The sequence below is a fragment of the Lepeophtheirus salmonis genome, chromosome 12 (genome assembly GCF_016086655.4).
Source record: "Lepeophtheirus salmonis chromosome 12, UVic_Lsal_1.4, whole genome shotgun sequence".
Lineage (NCBI taxonomy): Eukaryota > Metazoa > Arthropoda > Copepoda > Siphonostomatoida > Caligidae > Lepeophtheirus > Lepeophtheirus salmonis.
In genome coordinates this window covers 10,702,410-10,718,579 of record NC_052142.2, presented here as the reverse complement: position 1 = coordinate 10,718,579, position 16,170 = coordinate 10,702,410, and the positions used below count along the sequence as shown (strand labels likewise).

Below are 16,170 nucleotides of genomic sequence, written 5' to 3'. Positions count from 1 at the left end.
AACAAATTATAGATAATTTCAATGAACAAATGATTCTGATTAATCCTTTGGAGGCACCGCTAATTGTAATTAAAGTAGCCCAAATTAACCCCCACATTTATAGAATTACAAAATTATATTTGTAAGACAATATTGTGCCAAATTAAGTCAAATAGCTAAAACTGAGTGTTTAAACTACAGTTACACTCTCTGGTATTTCATTCGTCCCAGAAATTTGAATTTAATAGTTATTTTTTTTAACTAACCCCAGACATGTAGGATACATTGGAAAAATACTTTGCAGCCAAGATTAATAGAAATTCTTTTAACCTTGGGTGCAACCAGTAACGCTAAACATATGTATAATTTAACTCAAACATCCACTCAATGTGAAGTACTTTCAATCCATACGAAAAATTACAGCCAAAAATAAAAAGTAAGAGCGTGAGAATTTGTTCAATTGAGTACAAGATAAATGAAATTGTTACTGCGTAAAAGGGACATAAATAGTAGTTATGTATTTTTTAGAGTGGCTAATTCACATTTGCATGAATATTAATATCAGGGGCGTCTGCGGGGGTGGAGGATTTACGTCCCTCCCTAATTTCAAAAATTGCCCCAGAATTTGCCAAGTCGTGTTTTCAGGATACTTATCGCGTGGACAACTTTACCCCTTCCAAAATTACTATCACCTTATGGAACAGAACGCTGAAATCTCATTTTTAGCGTTCAGCGTTAAAAAAAACCCAAAAAAAACGTTCATTAAATGTACGTTCCATGGAACGCCGTTCACTTTAGCGTTCTATTCACAAGCCTGCATACGATGAATCGAACAAAGAATATACAAGTCACTACGACATATTATACCTATATATCTTTATAATCAAACACACTGAGGTTTTGGAGGAAGAGTCATCAATAGCATCATAAGCCTACTGATATACTGATATATAGAAGAATATCGACTTTGGATCCAAAGTGGTTATCTCCAATTGTTCCATTATAAACACATCTTGTCATCTTGTATTTTTTGCGCGAAACAATGTATAACAATACAACTTTGAAAACTTAATATATGATTTTTTTTTTTTTTTAATACTTCCGTAAAAAAGAAATAAGTGAGGCGAGAAAAGAAATTAAAAAACATGATCAAGAAACAGGATTTCACAAACTAGTGAAATAATCATCTAACAATATAAAACAATCAAAAAACGGGTTTTAAAAAGCTATAACTTTTAAGAGCAATGTTGGATATATTTGTGTGTGTAGTTGAATATTTTCAAAATTGGACCTTTCAATCCTATTTTTAAATAGATTTGGATCTAATTATGAACGGAAGAGCCACGTCGTTAATATCACAAATCTTTTCCTCTTGGGTCGGTCCTCCTCCCAGATAGTGAATGAGTCTGTTAGACATTGCCGATTATATCAATTGAAGTTCCTTGCAGTCACGAAAAACATGGATGAGCGTTTTCTTTTTGTTGCAGTCCTTACAGAGGGACTCTCCATATATAATACAATCCAAAAGCGACCCAGTATCTCAAGTAGGACTGCTTATGCGTGAGATACGGATCGAATAATTACCTCATGTATTGTTTCTGAATCCTCCTTTCTTTTATTGTGTATTTTAGAGTGGTGCAGAGATCGTAGGAAGTGTCTCTTTTTCTCACTCACTCCTTAATTGTTTTATTATTAATACTTAGCGCTATTCTTAGAGGAAGGTTTTTTTGGGTTGGTTTGAAGACTCTTTGGAGGGAGTCACATAGCATAATAATGATGGGATGGTGGATTTTTTCCTTGGTAATCACATTTATTATGTTAAGACCCAGATCCTCTCTGATCTTATTAGGAATACTTATTTTAACCTCTGGGTTTCCAACCAATGGGCCATTTGCCCCCACTTTATCTTCTTTATATTGTTTTCATATTTTGACTTAAAAAAGTAAGAAAATTTAAGACTTAAGCACATATACTCCATTACAAGAAGGCTAATAACTTCTTTCATAAGAACTTCCAAATTTAATCAACAAATTTTGAATTAACTGATATGATGAAAGTGAATGCAATATTTGAAGATCCTGAAAAATACCATATAAAATGGTTGTGTAAAGTTATTAAATTGATTGAAGTCAGAAATCAGCTTCTGATTCTTTTTTATAGTTAAAAAATACAATTTTTAAAAGATAAAATATATATAGTATTTGAAACTTTTTGTTGCTTGATTTTATAGTTATTATATAATAAAGATGTTTTATTATTGAATTTATATTATTATTGTTATACTAAGACATAAATTTTTGCTTTCAATATGTTGAATAAATTGTATTATACCTACATAGTTTTAATTTATTAACAAGAATATAAGCATTTTGAAAATGTAATGATGAAGATAAATCCTCTTTCAACAAATGGTGTTTAATAAGTATGTCCGAGTATATATATTCAGTCGTAAAATCTTTGTCTAGAAATTATGGGAATATAGAAGTTTCTTCTAAGAATGAACTAATTTTGCATTTGAAAAATATTACAATAAATTGATTTATTAAAAAAATATTATTTATATATAATTTTTAAAGCATTATCAAAAATCAAATTAGTGGTTTTCAAATGAAAAGGTTATTTATAAAATTAAGTACGAATTGGTTACAGTTATTATCTCCATAAATTTTTTAATATAGTTATTTAAAGTAAATTTAGTTTTTCAAATCCAATGAAATTCTATATTTGAGTGTAATTATATTACAAAATTAAGAAAAATATCAAAGTTGACCTATTAAGCATCTCATTTTGAGCTATGACATATTTCCATTTTTCTTTCTGGCCATTTTTAAAGGAAATCGGTAAAAATAAGGTTTTTTTATGCTTTTTATTATATTTTCCACAAAAAAATTTCAGTTTTATAAAATGAAATTACGCAAGTAAATGATGTCTAGACTTTTTGATAAAAAATATTGTTATTACAATTTTTTTATATAATGAATTAGAAGATTTGTACAGATACTTGTTGTCTGACCCGTCGTCAGACCTCAGTCATAGGGGAGAAACACATTTATAATTTTATGGTAACGGGCTTGGTTATATTATATTAATGTAATAGTATTTGCATTAATTTTTTAAGCACAAAGTATTCCAATTTAAGACTTCGAGCTCACTCCTGTGTTTAAAAATTATAAATATAACTTTTTCATTATTTCCTCCATCTATGTTTATTATAGAACAATTTGATTTTTGCTCAAAGTTGAGTATTTGCAATTTTTGTCAATGTATTTTTTGTTAAATGCTTCCATTTTTTTTCAGTGTGTAATATACCTATGGGCCCTAAAATTGGTCTATCCAAACACCCTTTTTTTACTCCGAGGAAATCATGAATGTCGTCATCTGACAGAATATTTCACGTTTAAACAAGAATGTAAAATCAAATATACAGAACGCGTTTATGATGCATGCATGGAGGCATTTGATTGCCTTCCTCTCGCTGCACTGATGAATCAACAGTTCCTTTGTGTTCATGGTGGCCTTTCTCCAGAAATTCACAATCTTGATGATATCCGAAAAGTATATATTTTAATCGTATTACCTATTATTATTAAGGTCCAAATCGTTTTTTTTTTTTTTTTACGATTCTCTTTTAAATCCATACTAATTTAGTTATGTCATTAATTTTTGCTGAATCTAAGATTTTTTATTTCAGTATTTTTGAAATTGTGTACTAATTACATGAGAACAATCAATTTTAATTGTTTAAGTATAAATTGTATTATTTTTAGTTGGATCGTTTTAAAGAACCTCCGGCGTTTGGGCCTATGTGTGATTTACTATGGTCAGATCCATTAGACGATTTTGGAAATGAAAAGAATGCTGAACATTTTACGCATAATTCGGTTAGAGGTTGTTCTTATTTTTATAGGTAAGAAATTCATTAGTTTTGTTACAGCTTTTAATTTTTTTTTTTTTTTTAATTTTGGTTTATTGTCTTTCTAAATTATGTTTTGTCTTTGGATTAAGCAAAATTGTAATAAATCGTTCGATCATTCGTAAATATATAATTTACAACCCAAAATAAAATTATAGTATCAATTTTGCTATTATTATAGTAATTAAGATTTCCTCTGTTGTAAATAAGTTGTAACTTGAACAAAATACCAACTATGGGGGATATATAGATTTTATAATAATTAAGAAAAATGTGTGTTTGTTTGTCAATTTCTCATCTTCCAGTGTGCATTTAATATTTTAGAGCTGTATGAATACTTAATATAAGAAAGAACAATCCAGCAACGACTGTTTTTAGCTAAAGCTAAGCATGTCATATTAAAGAAGAAAATAAAATTGGAGTACTTAAAAAAATGGAGGCCTTAATTAGATATAATATGAGGACATTCATTACCTCATAAAGTTATAAAACTGAATTGGTTTTAAGGGATGCTATTTATTTTATTTTATTTATTTCGACCAGCGGCGATGACCACAGCTTATAATGGTCAACTTATATGTAATGCTTACAAAATATAAAAATTAACAAATGTTAATTTTTTTAAAAATAACGTCACAGTGCAACGAAAAAAACAAAAAAACACAAAATAAAGCAAACCAGAAATTAAAGAATATATATTTATACGTGTCACACAAAAAGAGTATTAACTAAAAATTGCTTCAGATTTGCCTCATTTCCCTGGTGAAAGCAAAAAGGTATTGTGTTCCAAAGACTTGTTGATCTGTAAAAGAAACTATCCTTAAATATGTAAATCTTTGGTTGAGGAAGATAGATGGTATTGAAATTATTATTTTGTGGTAGAGATTTTCTTGAGCATCCAGGGTCGGGGAGATAGACGTTCTAATTTTAAACAAAAAGATAAACCTATGATACAAAGTAGTGAGGGCCTAGTCTTATGATTTTACTTTTATAGATCTCGTTATCTCCCAATGACGGAAAAAATGACACCAACCTGGCTTGCATTTTTTTAGGACTTAATCAAGTAGTTTCTTGAAAGATTCCAGATCTCAGATGCATACATTAAAATTGGGAGGACATAAAGTTTTAACTTAAACAAAGGGTCACGAGTGTTGAAGCTTCTTTTAATTACGCTCAAGTTTCGATTGGCCTTCCTTATAATGTAGTGTATGTCCCTATTAAATTTCATATCACGAGAGATGTAAATTTCTAAGTCTAAGTAATCATCTACCACCGTTAGACTTGGGTGGATGAACTCTTTTTTGAAGAAAGGAAGCTGAACACATTTATTTACATTTATAAACATTCTCCAAGTAACACTCAAGTTAATAAATTTTGTGTACGAATATCTTAAATAATTTTGCTTATTCAGTATTTGGTTAAAATTGTTAATCTTATTTAATCTGAGTGTGTAAAGGTGGATTCATTGAAGTACTTAAACACTTTTTCTTCCTTTTTATTATTATCCTTATGTTGTAACTTTAAAATTTTCCTATAAAATTTATCGAGTGAAGTGCAATAATAATAGTAAAAAGGGAGAAATTATGCGTGCGTCAGCAATTTAGTGAGCCCATCTTTATACATTCTAGTGGGGAAAATACATTTTTAACTTTTCACGAGTTTTATATTTATTCATGTATGAATTAAAAAGATTCGTTTGTACTTAAAAAAATATGATTAGGTAAAAATGAATTCATTGCTCAATAGTATACTAATTTATAGTATTAGTAACATCCATCCGGTTTACTTGTAATGAATAAAATAGATCTGAAATTATTCTTTCATAATTAAAAGTAAAATTAAATACATTATTTAATAATCTATAGTAATTTATAATCTGTTAGTTAATAAATATATTTTAATATTCAACATAAAAGTTTGTCAAATATCTATTGATTTGCATAATGCCAAAACAAGAAGTTACCAGGTAATCTAAAAATAGTGAGCAACTTGATGTAGTGAATGTGTAGAATTCTAAATCGTAGGCATGTTTGGTTTGTGAAAAAAACAAAAACAAAAACAAAAAAACAAACACGGAAATTAACAATCAAGTTCCAGAAGGTTGTGGAGGAGAGTAGCTTAGCTTTCATGGCGTTTCATTAGATATATGGCGAAATTTTGAGTTAGAATAATAGTCTTTTCTTCTCTTATTTAACAAAAATAGTTAAATAAGGAAACCCTGTTTTTCTCTTTTTCCTTCTTATTAATTGTACCCTCTTTCTTTGTTTTCTTCTCACATGTATAAAATCATGTTTTTATCAGGGGTTCGATAAATATTGCATTTATTAACTTTTAGTTGTTATTGGAAGACTGTGTGTCCCAAATCGGCTGTAATGGAGCAAGCGGAACAATGTTTGTCATATTTGTTATAATTATTCGAAAAAAATATCCGTATGGTTCAGAGAATACATACAAAATAAACCTTATGGGGATTGGGTATGTACAAGAATATTAAGGATCACTTGCATCTTGGTTAAAGTGAACACAGAAACTACAATACGAGGGTTGAATATGCCAAAAAACATCAGTAATCTTTAACGTTAATAACTTATTTGTCTAAAGTTAAACAAAATAGGACATACACAATTCATTTATCTTTAAATGGTTACCTTTTCACTGTTGAAAATGAAACATTAGGAGCATTCAATATATGGTATAGGTGCATATATACGGTACATTTTTATTTCTTATATTTTGAGTATTTGTAATTTTATTTTAGAATAACTTTAGAAAACTAAAAATAGATTCTTAAATTGTGTGACATCTCTCTTATACCATGAATTGCTGCATATAATTGGTGTTCTGAGTCTTGCAATTGAATGTAACAATTGTGTGTGAGAATGTTAGAATAAAAAGTTTTTTCCACTTTTCACATTTGATTTTTCTTTACAGAGGCCGGAATAAATAAAAAAAATATCATTTTGATTTTTATAGCATACATGGTAATTTTTGGTACATTTGATGAAGTAAATCGAACAGTGAAATTAAAGAATATATATTTATACGTGTCACACAAAAAGAGTATTAACTAAAAATTGCTTCAGATTTGCCTCATTTCCCTGGTGAAAGCAAAAAGGTATTGTGTTCCAAAGACTTGTTGATCTGTAAAAGAAACTATACTTAAATATGTAAATCTTTGGTTGAGGCAGATAGATGGTGTTGAAATTATCATTTTGTGGAAGAGATGACCTTTATTGAGCATCCAGGGTAGGGGATAATTTCATATCTATTTTATTCAGTACAAGTAAACAGGATGGATGTTACTAATGCACTTTCTTGCTGAAAATAATAATAATTTAAAAAAAAAACTTATTAAAGGAGATTATGGATTATCTTATCGTTCCTTCTGTTTAAAAAACTACAACAAATTATCCTAAAAGCTAAACGAAACGCACTTTTCTGATACAGAATAGTAAATGTTTATTATCCACAAAATAATAATTTCTTACCTATGTTCACCTTTTCTTAATTCATCAATTGTTCTTAGTTCATTTATTTGGAGGAATATACTCAAACAATGAACTAACCTCTACATTATTTGATTATGACTTTATAAGTTAAGTTTAAAAAGAAAAAAATCTGATAATATTTTTATAACTATTATATTTCCTTAAATCCATTATAAGGTTAATATTTTAAAGAAATCAAATCAATTTGGTATAATTTATTACTTGATGAAGGAATTATAGGGTATAAGAATAATTATAAGCTTAAGTTTTGCATCTTTATTTTTGTGTGATGGCAGTATTGCAAAAGTTTTAATACATATTATTGTTGCTTATCATATAAAATGTTATGTTTAGTTTTTATTAATAATAAGCTCAAACATGAATTTATATGTATTTTGACTTTTGTGTTGTTTTTAAATTTGTTTATTTTTTTAACGGAAGAATGTGATGAATTAGATGATAAATAGTAATTTTTAATGAGTATTTAATCTAGGTTAATTTAGTTGAATGCCCAAAGGGCATAAACTTGAATGATATTGTCATATTAAAGAATTTATGGAACTTAAGATCATCATTTCATACATATTTTTCTATAATTCATGAGATGTAATTTTGTAAATCTAGACCTAACATGCCAACTATTTAATTAATCTGGGGATACATTTGAAAGTTGTGCATAATTTTTCGTAATACTTAGCCAATTGACGGAAACATAAATTTAATTTAAAACTGGATTACAATAACTTCTACATTAACAAAGATACGAGTCTTTATCTTTTCTAAAAGTAAATGAGAATTCATTCTATTAATATTTCTATAATATCATTGTTTAAAATACTGATGTGATTTTCAGCTGCCTGCTGTATTATGGTTTTGAGGGTATAACGAAAGTATTTATTAGCAAAATGTTTAATGAATGTATACTACGTATAATTGACTTAGACGTTTTATCCGTTACAGTAGATTTGAAAACGTCACACCCATGAAATTGTAATTCATTATGAACCTTATTCTCAGAATAATAGCTAATGAAACGACAAAGTAGAGTATTTCGAAATATATTGGAAGTTCCAAGTTAAAAAAAAAGCTTAAATAGCTAGAATCTACATACTAAAAAATTATCCATCATTTATTGATGTTAAATATACAAAATTAAACAATTAGAATCATATAACTAATAATAACTATAAATTATAAATACAGAATATTGAAATAATAGATTGATCCAAATAATATTTTCTTGTTCGGACATCGGAATCCAGTTAAATATGTCATAACTTTAGGTTGCAAAACACAGGCGAGACGTAGAGTTTAATCAAAAAGATACTCACACCTCTTCTTCATGTGAAAGTTGTTATATACAATTGTGCACAGGATAGATATATCTCTACCGATGAGATTTAACTAATTATTAATAATAAAGTAAATGTGAAAATCATAAAATTAGAAAATAAATATACTAATTAAAAAAATGTTAGAAATAAATCCATCTTAAAGATTTAGAGCAAAAGCTAATTATGTAGTAATGTCCGGCAATATTACTCCTTATTAAGAGTATCAAAAAAGGTTCCCCCCCCTTATTTATGCTTATATAACAATATACTATTATCATGAAGGATATACACAATTGCTAATTATAATGCTACACCCAATGTAACTACCCCCGTTGTTGTGACGATTTGAGCAGTTGTTTTTGCCTCTTATGAGTTTTCTGAACACCATTTCTTGGAGCCTATCAACCATAGCTAAGCCTTAAGTGATCAAAAAGTAATATTTATTTACTATGTAATATTGGAAAACCTAATGATCATACCCAAGTCTTTAAGTGAAGAAACTAGTTTCAGACAAATTAGTTGCGAGCTATCCAAAGCTACTCCCCCCGTTGTTGTGCCCATTTAAGCACTTGTTTTGACCATTTAATGAGTTGTGTATCATAATACTTGATATGTTTAGATAAAATAGAATCATATATTATGGTTAGATTTAAAAAAAATTGAATACTTCCTGTTAGATAGTACAAAGTTCAGAGTTCCATTTCGAAATTAGTAAATATTTTATACTTTTTACTGATATCTCGATCGTCATTTGGTGTGGATAACTCAAAACATTTTTATATGTATTTAAATAAATGACATCAGTACCAACATCCTCCCTTAATTTAATGATGGTTCCTCGGGAAGGGATAGGTTTACCCGTGTATTTCTCCATAAAATTTTTGAAAGTAGATGATTAGCAATGGATAAGGGTATATACATGCAATAAGCATCTTTGTGAGATCAGAGTTAAATGTCTGACTTGATGTATTCATCATTAACTTGATTTTTTAGGTGAATATCCATGCCCTTGATTTGAGATGAGGATAATGAGTGGCGTTTAATTGTAGATAGGGGAAGAAAGGCACATTTATATCGCCAAATTCCACAAGCCATCTGTTTCTCATCCGGTAAGTATTTTTCAAATTCGTGGGCCTCCATTTTCAAAAATCCAGAGAGAAGGCGACGTTATTTTAGGCATTTTATTCAGTTCTCTATCGACTATCAGCATCTAATATTATATTAATATTAAATAATAAAGGCGGGAATGATAACGTTCTTGATTTATAGAAGAAGGTGTATATTATTTAATCAATGATGCCATGCGTATTTATTTATTTCTCCTCGCACGCTTTTCTATTCTTAACAAAATTATCAACCTTAGATATAAGAGAAGGGGATAATTCACATTCTGAACTTGAAATACTCGCTTGGACCGAATTCATATCTGTTGTTATCTGTATTACAAAGTTTAAATACTTTATTGTACAGGTATTGTACAATGTTACTAATAATGTTAATTAATTGAAATCAGAAAGCTTATGCTCATATTTTACTGGTAAAATAATGTAGGATTGATATACATAATATAGCTTAATTTTAAAAAAGTAAGCATTTTAAACTTAATATGAGTATTTACAAATGTCATGTCATATACCTTTGATACTTTGAAGGAATTTCATTATTTTTAGAAAATTATGTCAAGGAAAAATAAGAAATGATAATCATAGTCTTGGAAAAGAGGAAGCTCAGACGATGATATACATGAGATCTTTGCAGTTCAGAGGACAGATTAATTTTAGTCAAAAGCATACGATCTTGTAAGAAACTGTAATGCTAAGAAATAAGAGGTATATGCAAATTACATGATCAGGGAATACTTTCTGCCTATGGAATCGATGGAAGTGTTTAGATTTTAATGGACGACTTATTGAAATATGATAAAATTGAATAAGTTAACTGTATTAAAACAGTTATTACAATAAAGTTCAACAAATAGTAAAATCAGTTAATTACATACCCATAATTTTCATAATAATCTTTTTATGGAATTTAACTTTCTTTGAAGCACTATTTACATCAAATATTTTTCAAACTGTAGGAAAAGTACTTTTTTTGATAGACAATTAAAAAAAAATCCAAACCTACACGTTATGAAAAAAACAAAAACAAAAAACAATTGATTAAAAGAACATGCGTTTTTTTGAAGAAACTTCAGGACCCATTAAGGGAATCTGGAGATGATAATAAGTTAATTAATGTAGAGGCACTAAAGGTGTGACAAGGACGATATCTAGAAGATTTCTGATGGGAGTTAAGTTTTTTTTTCTTTTTAGAAGAGCTTCTCGTGGAGTATATGGTTACATAATTATAAGGTATATGAAATATTATCGCATACCCAGTTTTTTGTTTTTTTTGGAAAGGAAGAGAAAAATTTAAGGTATTTTTTCTATCCTTCATTTTTTATGATATATAAATTTTAAAAACTACGGAGTGAGTAAAAGTGTTTCAACTATCATATGACGAAATTTATATGCCCTGAGATGAACCATATCACTGCTTATCACTTACATAGGTCATGGTCTGAGTATATGTTTAAATTGAGATAAATGATTGATTAGTCAATCAATTTATCGATATATATTTTTTATATAAAATGTCTAATTGTAGAAAACTGTATTTGTTAGTACATTGGTCAATTGATTATTATTTTTTTATTGATCATATATCCATTTATTGCCGTTTAAGTTAAAATTACAAAACCTATATATATTTTGTTTCTTCAGATGAACCTTTTTTTCCTTACCTAAGAATTAAAATAAAAAATTTAATAATACGGAGTGATTTTAAAGTGTTTTAAACTTTTAACATTAAATGCCATTTAGTATATCTGAGATCAACCATATTACCGCAAATCACTTATATTGGTCTGAGCAATTTTTTAAGATAAATTGAGAGATAACTCAATTAATTTATATAATTTTTATTTATTAAATATGTAATTGTATTTTCTCCTATCATTTGAAATTGAGGTTTAGGAACAGATCTTAAACATACCACACATCGTTTACCAATTGAAATAACCAATCTTCTACAAATAGTAATCCAAAATGGCTGTCATACATTATAGCGAACTTTTTTATAATCGAAATTTATTTGGGGGTGCTTCTTCTCAGTGATAATTTTTTAGGTGTGCTTTGTATAGCAAAACACTATATAGAGGATTTTCTTTAATGTCTCGTTCATGTCAATGTTTTGAATTTTAGCGTTATATCATTAATTAGTAGTTACGTTTTTCTTTTATGTGTTACATATTTAAATTTATTATGTAAAATAAAATTAATTTAACAAAAAGTAAACCAATGGAACGACGTAGGTCAATGGATATCGCTCTCGGAAGAATTTATTCTCCAGAACTCAATATGCGTAGAGAAGGAAATATACTTAATGGAATGACTTCAAAGACAATTCATTGGTCAGATGGAGTAATTGTAATACTTAAAATTAATCAATGCAACTCTATTTGACCAATTAAAGGAACATTTAAAAAATCAATTCTGGGGTTAATGAGTTAATTATAATCTTACAAATTGATAAAAACGATTTTAGTGGTAATTTTCCAGGTCTTAATAATTTAAATACGCTCCATTTCAATCTTCTATATTATCAAGGTTAATAAAAATACAAGGTTGGACCATCTTTTAATCGGGCTTGCTAGAATTTTCAATTTGATATATCGTACTGAGTGCAGGACAAGGCTGAGGGATTTTGACAAAACACGCAACCAATTATGATATATGACGTTACTTTTAAAAAGTGTGGTGGAAGTCAAATATCAGCCGTACACGATTTATGGTATAACCTTGCTAAATTATATCATTTTTTTCTACACCTTGCACAGTAATTATAATATTAAGTTTGATTCCTTTTTAACTTTACGTATAAAATAACAATCAAATAGTGTAAAAATTATTTCTACAAAGAAAAATTATATCTATTTTTTATAAAGTTAAAAATAGAATACCTGTATGGAAAAAAAAAACTGAACACGCTGATATAGGTCATTTGTTGAAAATAAATGAAATCATGCAGGGGTTTAGTTCAACTCATATTAAAAAAGAAGAAAAAAAAGAGGGAAGTACTTTATATAAAATTTAAAAAAAGGAATAAGACCTTAAATGAGGTTTAGAAACGAATTAAATTACTCACTGGCCCATCAAATCTTTTTTTTTTTCCTCAATTTGTTATCAGTTTTTAATTCTTGGGAAGAGAATGTATTGAGTGTGCTCATGAAAAACAAGAAGTTTAAATCAAAGATTTGTTGGGGCGATATCATAATATATTATTAAACTAAAAAATTTATGTTCGTCAACAGCTAATAACTCCGGGCAATGCCGGGTACTACCGCAAATAATAAATAAGGGAAACATCGATTCGCTGTCCTATAATACCCAATTCCAATGACGAATAAAAGTGTATCTACTAAAATATTTATGATTATTTTTGTCTTAATATGATTTATTATATACATCTTACCTATTTGTATGACTTAGGAACATAATTGTCTATCGATCATAATGAGATGCATCTCTTTCTTGTATATTACCCTCCATTATGTTCTCCAGAAAATATTTAATAACTTATTTTCTTTCATTAATATTTCGATTGTACGGATTATTAGATGGATTTCCAGTCAACCTGTGTTGTTTATCTATGAACCCAGTTTTCAAATAATGAGTGTAAAGTCCTTGAACTCCAGATTTCCCCACAGCCATGAGGAAAGAAAAAATTGTCAGACAAACTCTTCATCGACTAATTTTCAATTTTATCTTATGATCTTCCCTATTGAGGTCAACAAAATGCCCAAACACATAGATATCCATAGTTGCTTTCCAATTATATCTAGCGATTAAGAATTCTTCTAAATTATCCAACACTTTAACTATACTACTTTGCCATTTTCTCAATTCAAAATGCCTCCCTTTATTAAGTTTCAATAAGCCTTGAACTAAATACCTTGTTTCTTGTATTGCATCAACTTCACTAAGTGGATCATCCATATGCATATCTTGGATGGATTTCTACAAAAATAATACCTTGTTCAGCGTTCTATTGTACAGTTGATATCGACAAATGGGCAGCCATTGATGTACCGAATACATGTCTAGTGTGACAATATTCACAAATCAGTTTTTCCTTTCTTTCTCGCGAAAAGAAATGCAAATGATTTTTATCTTAATTTAGTTACGGCAACTTATTTATATATCTTTTTGATAATTGAGAATAAATCAATTCTACAGAATGACCATTTAAATAATTGATCTATCGAATCCAAAAAGTTCTAGGTGACGTCGGTGCAAAAATTTCACAAAGGAGGATATTTTGGCGTACGAAACAATTGCCGAATTTTATTAATGTATGATAAGTTCGAACTTTTCATTTACAATTCTCATTGTCAAAAAAGTATCTTTCAAAGACGTAACTTCATTCAAATTCCCATTCTAATAATAGAAAATCATGTCGGATATATTTATTTCTATAAAACTAATTTTCAGATTTTTTAAGAATAGTTTTTTTTTTCAAAAAAATATGAACTTGATGGTTTTAACTTTTTTAAATTCAAGAAAGTTCTATAAAAATCGAAATTCATTTTACTTCTTAATCATCAAACTTATTTCACCTTAATCATAATGTTCTTAAGCTGGTCCCATTATTTAATAGAATTAATTTTTTTCACAAGATTAAAGACCTATTCGGAATCGATGAATTTTTTGAGAATGAAACAAAATTTTATGTGCTGAATTGAATCGACACAAAAAAGAGTGTTTGATGAATACCATTTAAAGAGAAAGCATATAGACATGACCAACAAACGCCTATATATATAAATTGGTAAGTGCTATCTGAAAGAGATGTGCAAAGATGGAGCAAAGTGGATGAAGCAATAGTGTAGAAGGGAATACTGGAAGAACAGAGAGGATAATAAAAATATTCATAAATTGTCAGATAAGCAACAGGAATATCAGCCAATCAATAATCTGAACTGAGAGAGACACCTACCTAAGTTTGGGTTTTTGGCTGCATAATCAGCTCAAAAATCGATTTTTTTTTTTAAGCTAAGAGGATTAAAGACGACCTCATGCTCATCTCTTATACCTCAGAAGCAATTGAAAGGAGAGACATGACAAAGATGAAGGCATTTGATCATAGGAAGGCTAAATGGAGGAAAGTACAGAAGATTGGGATTATACAGGAATGTAGCTTGTGTATATATTTTTCCAATAAAAACGATATTGTTGATATTTTTAACATCTTTTTGTGTCTTTACATAAACATTTCTAGTCTGTTTTTTCCATTTTATCTTTACTTACGATTTCTACTCTTATTGTGAAATTCCTATTCTAATTAATAAAATACAGTTAACATCGAAATGTACCTCAAAATTGTTGGTTTTTGCGAAATTTCTGTAATAAAATTGAATTAAAACATTCGAAAATTTGTCTTCAGGCATTTTACTTCTATAAATACACCAAAAATAGTTTTTAGATATCGTATTTACCATTATAGAAGCTGAGATATAGATAATACTTTATCATGAGTTAAAAAAAAAGAGACGCAGCCATTTAAAATTGGCTATTTGGAAGCTAAAAAAATCTGCCTAAATTAAAATCTAGAAAATTACCCTTCATACAGCCCACTCCTAATTTTAAGATACCACAAAATGTGTGCCTTGAAAAGTTTAGCAACAATTATATTCTGCATTTTTTTATTTAAGTAAACTTTTCTTCATAGTTGTTGTATTATATTGCCGAAGGAAATTAATTTCACTCAATGTTGAATTTTAAAGTGTACAAATTTTGGCAAATTCCTTATTTAATTTTCTTTCTTTCATCCTTAGTTATGCTGCAAGTTGTGATTTCTTGCAACAGAATAATTTATTATCGATCATTCGAGCCCATGAAGCTCAAGATGCAGGATATCGAATGTATCGTAAAAGCCAAACAACAGGGTTTCCCTCTCTTATAACGATTTTTTCAGCACCCAATTATTTAGATGTTTACAATAATAAAGCTGCTGTTTTAAAGTACGAGAATAATGTTATGAACATACGTCAATTTAATTGTAGTCCTCATCCATATTGGCTACCTAATTTTATGGATGTTTTTACGTGGAGTCTTCCTTTTGTTGGAGAAAAAGTGACAGAAATGTTGGTAAATGTTCTTAATATATGCTCTGATGACGAGTTAATGTCCGATGGGGAAGAGTCTGGAGAAACTGAAGGTATGTCACATCTATATTTATTAATTAACTTTAATTCTTTGATTAACATTCTTGTCTGTACTTGCAAATATTGAAAATATAATTCAATTAACCTGTGCAGCTCTTTTTATGTATAATATATTATACGACCTAAATGTTGGAACTAATTCAAGCGAGATAAAAGTTTATTACTTTAATTTTAATTTTTTAATACTTA

At 28.4% G+C, this 16,170-nt stretch overlaps 1 protein-coding gene across 2 annotated transcripts in view; it reads left to right on the top strand.

Annotated features, from left to right (window-relative positions):
• LOC121127012 (serine/threonine-protein phosphatase 2B catalytic subunit 2) overlaps positions 1-16,170 on the top strand; it is a 56,148-nt gene that overhangs the window by 16,360 nt on the left and 23,618 nt on the right. For both annotated transcript variants that reach the window (XM_040722378.2, XM_040722376.2), the window contains exons 4-6: positions 3,277-3,534; positions 3,747-3,886; positions 15,592-15,974. In XM_040722378.2, coding sequence (XP_040578312.1) covers positions 3,277-3,534; positions 3,747-3,886; positions 15,592-15,974 — 781 coding nt within the window. The remainder of the gene's footprint in view (positions 1-3,276; positions 3,535-3,746; positions 3,887-15,591; positions 15,975-16,170) is intronic.